Genomic DNA, 6,000 nt, shown 5'->3' on the forward strand with positions numbered 1-6,000 from the left:
ACATGAAACAGAATCATTGTTCCTAAGGCAGCAAGTACAGCAAATGGGCACTTTTTTGGTCCCTGACAAGTCATACCTGTGTAATAACTTCCTGTGCAATACCGTGAAGTTCTAGGCTTGTTTTATTTCAGCTGAGCACATCACAAGCTTAGGCTGTAGTGATCATAAGAGAAAGCTGGTTGAGGGCCATCATCAAGAACTCTATATGCCCTATCTCAACTATAGCTACCAGAACGTGTTACCTCCACTTTCCTTCCAGTCTAAGAACTACAGCATCTTTTGCTGAGAAGAAAATAATTTCATTATAAAATTCTCAAGACTAGACTATTCCCCAATCTTTACACATGAATATTCTGACATACAGAAACCAACAGTCCAGGTGAAAAAAAAAACAATAAATCAATGGTTGCAATAAGTTCCCAGTTATCTATACATTAAGGTAAATTCCATTTGAAAACTTAAGGATTAAACTACTTATTTAAAAATCGAAAGTGTTTATTTATTCCCTATTAAAAGTCCTCACTTCTAAATTTTGCACTTACACATTAGAGATTCTGTAAAGTCATTACTTAAACATGAGCTAATTACTGGCACAATTTTGTGTGCCTGGAAAAACCTCAGAGGATTGAAAGGCACATTTAGTGCTACTCCCACTCTTTACTAACAGGAATTAAGCCCATTACTGCTGTGTTGCTCCATGCTGGCGACCTAGAGAACAGGTTATAATTATACCTTAAGTACAAGTTAATCCACAAAGGGCTGTGAAGTGGGCTGAGGTTCTGTTAGCTGAACCACAGTGCCATCTGGTGGCCAGAGGATCAACGTGTTCTGATGCTGCTGTTTTTTGCTGCTTTTTTTTCTTTTTGACACGGAGTCTTGCTCTGTCACCCAGGCTGGAGTGCAATGGCACAATCTTGGCTCACTGCAACCTCCACCTCCTAGGTTCAAGCAATTCTCTGCCTCAGCCTCCCGAGTAGCTGGGATTACAGGTGCCTACCACCACACCCGGCTAATTTTTGTATTTTTAGTTAGAGATGAGGTGCCACCATCTTGGCCAGGCTGGTCTTGAACTCCTGACCTTGTGATCCACCCTCCTTGGCCTCCCAAAGTGGTGGAATTACAGGTGTGAGCTACCGGGCCTTGCCCTGATGCTTCTTAAATACATGTGAAACTTGTCACAGGATGCATTTTTAAAATTTATTATTTATTCTTATTTTTTGCGACAGTCTCTGTTATCTAAGTAGGAGTGTAGTGGCACAATCATGGCTCACTGCAGCCTCCAACTCTCAAGCTTAATGAATTCTCCCACCTCAGCCTCCTGATTAGCTGGGACAACAGGCACATGCTACCACACCTGGCTATTTTTAGTAGAGATGGGGTTTCGCCATGTTGCCCAGGGTGGTCTTGAACTCTTGGGCTCACGTGATTCTCTGTCTTGGCCTCTCAAAGTGCTGGGATTACAGGTGTGAGCCACTGTGTTTTGCCAAGGGATGCATTTTAATAAGTCACTATTTAGGACTGTTAGCAAATTAATTTCAAAGTCTATTTAAAAGAGAAATTAGCCCAGAAGTGAAATTATACATCTTAGTTGCCATCTCTTGCATAATATTAAATGCTAAGATTTTTAAACTAAGAGCTATCAATTGGGAATAATTTTTTTGTTGCTGTTGTTCTTAACATTAATTCCCAGCTAGCCTCCAGCATAGGAGATCAGAAAGACGGGGCGTGGAGAGTACCCGGCAGCCCTTCCCTTCCAGGCACCTCCTAACACACTCAGCTCTTACCTTCTGCTTCATACTCCTCACTCCGTTGTGTCTTCCAGTGCTAGAGAAGGCAAGAGAAGATTCGTGTGCTTTAGAACATATTCAGAAAGAACTGTCCTAGCTTTTCCTAGAGGAGATCACTCTCTGGCTCTGAAATCATCATCTAAGTGAGTCACATAATTTCAGGACTCTAGCGTATCTATCTAGATAAGTTCTCTTCAGTTAACCAGTCAATCAGGATGAGACTCCTAAGAAACACCACACAGCCTTCTGTAGCATTTCACCAAGGATCTGTCCTCATTTGCCAGGTCACTTATTCAACAGCAAAACCTATCACAACCAATTAAACCCAGCCAACGCAAGTATCCAGTATCCATCAACCAACAAATATTTGTACACAGGCATTTATGCATTTATTCTTCAATAAATGTGTACTGAGTGCTTCTTTTTGTGCTAGGTACTGTGCTAGGTCTTGGTAGTACAACCATGAACAGGACAAACATATTTCCTGTCTCAAGAAGCTTATATGCTAATGAAGACATGCAGACAAGAAAACAGGAAGTACAACAGGGTAGTAGTATTTTAAGTGCTATGACAAGAAAGTTCAGGATGCCATGTGGCTTCCCAAATGGGATACTTAAGACTTGGTAGATCGAGAAGAAGCAATGTCTAAACTGAGACCTGAAGGATAAACTGCAGAGAGCCAAATGAAAGAAGGGGACAGCTGTTATTTGCTGAAGCAAGGAAGCAAGAATGAGCTTGGTGTAGCTGTGGCATAGTGAGGAGACAGATGCAATTTAAAGTAAGTAGGCTAGAGAAAGTGTGAGTTAAGTAAAATGTACATTACCAGTAAATTACATTAAAGGCAGTTCAATTTACCTGAATTGGACTATTTTTGCCCTTCTCATGCTTCATTATTCCTGCCTCTTCTCCAAAGTCACAGCATACAGTTGCACTTACACATGTGTGTACTGCACAAAAGTGCCCTGCTAAGGGCACAAGTCAGGACCAAAATCCAGCCCTCCCTCCACTGGCCAGGCAGGTACGGGTCGTCTTTTGAGCAGCTGCAACAAGCAGGCCCACCATGGCTATGGCTTCTAGTAAATGGCTTTAGCCTCTCCAGCAAGCTGCCTAAAACTAATCACTGTTATCAGGGACTATAACCATTCAAGAAAACCCTGCTAGAAAAGGTGAATCCTCCTTTTAAAACTGGGCTGCTGTCATGGCAATGATCCAGCTTTATGAATGAAGGTGACTTTGATAATAAATAACCAGCACATTTTCTGGGTAGCTGAACTGTACAAGGCTAGCTGATTTCTTACAATCCAAAAATAAATTCGACAGGAAAGTCAGCCTAATTAATACCTGTCTCTAGAACTTGGATTCCTCATGGCAGATGGTGTGCCAGGTAAAATGTTTAGATGAAATGCTGTTTTTCAGTAGTTGGTTCAAGTTAATATGAGTTGAAGTTCTTCTTTCAGGCAACCTACACTCATCTACTTTATTCTCTACACTCACTAGTGGTAGTTCTCTCCCCTTAAGTGAAGGCCAACCACTGATCACGGTTTCACAGGTCCATATTTTACTTAGAAAGATATTTAAGATAGTACCAATTCAGAGAGTTCATCTAATTTGGCCATACCAAGCTGACAATGCTGAGATGGATTATTGTTAACAAACAGAAGACACCAAAAGGCCATAACTCAAAATGTTTAAGTTCACTATAATTCATTCAGATTACAATGGAAAGTCACTAATAAACGTGGTATCAATGAAAACTGAATTACGACACAGTGTGATTTTTGCTTGTGATAACAATTTCATCAGCTCACTCAGCCTACATTTTACATAAGGATGTCTCTCCAATCTAGTGGATGTATGAGGCATGGTGGGGACAGGGAGTGAGTGGTAAAGTCAACAGTCCTTCATAAATTGTCTTACATTCTCATTTCGGGTCAGAATTAAACTGCACAAATTTTAAATCAACAAAATCATCCTGCCTGTCTGCCCCTCCATATTTATTTCCCTATTCAACAGAGCATACAATTTAAATGCTCATACTACTTTGACATCCAAAATTATGAAAATTCACTATTTAGCATACCAGTTGGAAATACCCCAGAACTAAATCCACTAATTCCAACTATGACAAATAAAACAGAGATTTATGTTCTCAGAGCCATTGGTCAAAACCTACCAAATCACAAGCAGGAGATGATTTCTAATAGCAGAAATGAATGGGAGAAATGGTAGAATATTTTATCACTGGCCCCAAACCATAAAGATAGTTCCAGTTGGAATATATAGCTGTAAAAATGCCACACACACACCTTCAAAAATCCTTCTCATTACTAAACCATTGGTTCATTTACTTCTCATTCATTAGAAAATAGCGAGCACAAAATTCAGAGAAGCAAGATGCTCCAATATACTGTTTCCAATGTCTTATGAGTCCCTGGGACTGGGTGCCTATGTCTGGTTCACTCTCTGGGACAGTACTTTCCTGCTTCCTTCTTCCCTGGATTCTTATATTCCTAACAAATAAGGGATTGAATATAGAGTCCACCACTGCATAGACTCAGGAGCCAGAGTGCCTGGTGCTGAATTCTGGCTCCCTACCACTTTGGCCTTAGGCAAGTATCTTGACGACTTCTGCCTCAGGTTAGAGAACTATCAGTCAGGGGACTATCAAATGGGAACAAAGTAATACATATTTCATGGAGTTATGGTAAAGTGCTTAGAATTGTGCCTGGCAAATAATAAGTTCTATACAATTTTGTTATTTTTATTAGACATATGTTTATATGATTCATGTAGAATTTTCTTTTAATTCCCATGTTTAAACTCAAAGCATTCAATTGGGTAGGCCTGGGTAGGTATCCGTTATTCATACACATTTGTAAGAAAAATGCCAAGTCTCCGCAGCAGAGAAGCAAGGAACACAGACAATTCACATAAGAAGCAACATAATTTTTTTTTTTTTTTTGAGATGGGGTCTCGCTCTGTCACCCAGGCTGGAGTGCAGTGGCGCGGTCTTGGTTCACTGCAACCTCTGCCTCCTGGGTTCAAGAGATCCTCCTGCCTCAGCCTCCCAAGTAGCTGGGATTACAGGCGCACACCATCACACCCAGCTGAGGCAACATAATTTTTTTTTAAAGACATGGGGGAAGTTTCATCTCAACAGCAATCAGAGAAAGATTAAAACCAAGAAGTCATTTTGTTAAAAAAAAAAAAAAAAAGTCATTTTGTTCCTATTAAATCAGCACAGTATTTAAGATATAACTCCCACTACCATCAAGGTTATGATTTAAAATAGGACTGTTTATATGTTATGGGTGGCACTTTAAATGATCATTATTCTTTTAGTAACATAAATGGCTTTATGTATCAAAAGCAATAAAAATGTTCACACTTTTTGATTCAATAATTTCACTTGGTATTCAAAGACAATAAAATCAAGGAGAAACAAAGGCTCTATGTGTAAATATGTACATCATAACACTTTTTGTAACAAGAAAGTACTGAAAACAATTCAAATATTCAACAATAGAGCATAAAGTATAATGATACATTATAAGGTAGTCATTAAAAGTATAATTAAAAAACCATTTAGGAACATGGAAAAACATCTGTTAAATGAAACACCATTACAAAAACGCTGTCTATATCCTATGATTACCATCAGCAGAAATATTTATACAATTAGGCAAAGACCAGAAGGAAAGAGATGATAAAAACAGATGCATCTTGGTTCAAAGACCATGGGAAACAATTTCCTTTTATTTCCTTTACTGTCATAAATGTTGTTGATGCGACAGAAATAGGTACAACTTTCACTATTTATTTGCCCACTAAATTCTCACTAAATTTATTTCCTGTGACTAAGGGATGGGAGAAAGGGAAGTTCCTTCCTTTTGGTAAAGATTGCTCTGCAGCATCTGCAACATCTCCCTCTATTATGACAGATGAGAAGGTTTGGTGGGAAGCCCACGTGCTGCTTAGGCAGGCGGATGTTGGATGCCAAAGCCTCCCAAATTTAGCAGACTGTGGCAAGATCAGAGACACTCAACTGAGACCTGCCATGTGAACCGAGACCATCCCAAAGAGGCATTCCTGGGACAGTCCAAGCCAACAGTGCCAGATACAGCATGGCCTTCCAAAGCCCAGACAGCATCCTCATCTTTAATGATTTCACACAAAATCTTTTTTTTTTTTTTTTTTGGTTTTTTTTTTTTTT

General features: G+C 39.5%; 1 protein-coding gene and 1 long non-coding RNA gene across 19 annotated transcripts in view; both read right to left on the reverse strand.

Annotated features, from left to right (window-relative positions):
* NIN (ninein) overlaps positions 1-6,000 on the reverse strand; it is a 108,202-nt gene that overhangs the window by 55,843 nt on the left and 46,359 nt on the right. For all 18 annotated transcript variants that reach the window (XR_004258611.1, XR_004258610.1, XR_004258612.1 and 15 more), the window contains one exon: positions 1,785-1,824. Coding sequence is in view for 13 of the 18 variants with exons in the window: in XM_032244568.1 (XP_032100459.1) it covers positions 1,785-1,824 (40 nt within the window). In the remaining 5 variants the exon portion in view is untranslated. The remainder of the gene's footprint in view (positions 1-1,784; positions 1,825-6,000) is intronic.
* Positions 3,733-6,000, reverse strand: part of LOC116527570 — a 2,922-nt gene continuing 654 nt past the window's right edge. The window contains exon 2 of the long non-coding RNA XR_004258613.1: positions 3,733-5,965. This is a non-coding gene — a long non-coding RNA (uncharacterized LOC116527570). The remainder of the gene's footprint in view (positions 5,966-6,000) is intronic.

This window comes from Sapajus apella, unplaced genomic scaffold (assembly GCF_009761245.1).
Source record: "Sapajus apella isolate SASKATOON/1434 unplaced genomic scaffold, GSC_monkey_1.0 scaffold55, whole genome shotgun sequence".
NCBI lineage: Eukaryota > Metazoa > Chordata > Mammalia > Primates > Cebidae > Sapajus > Sapajus apella.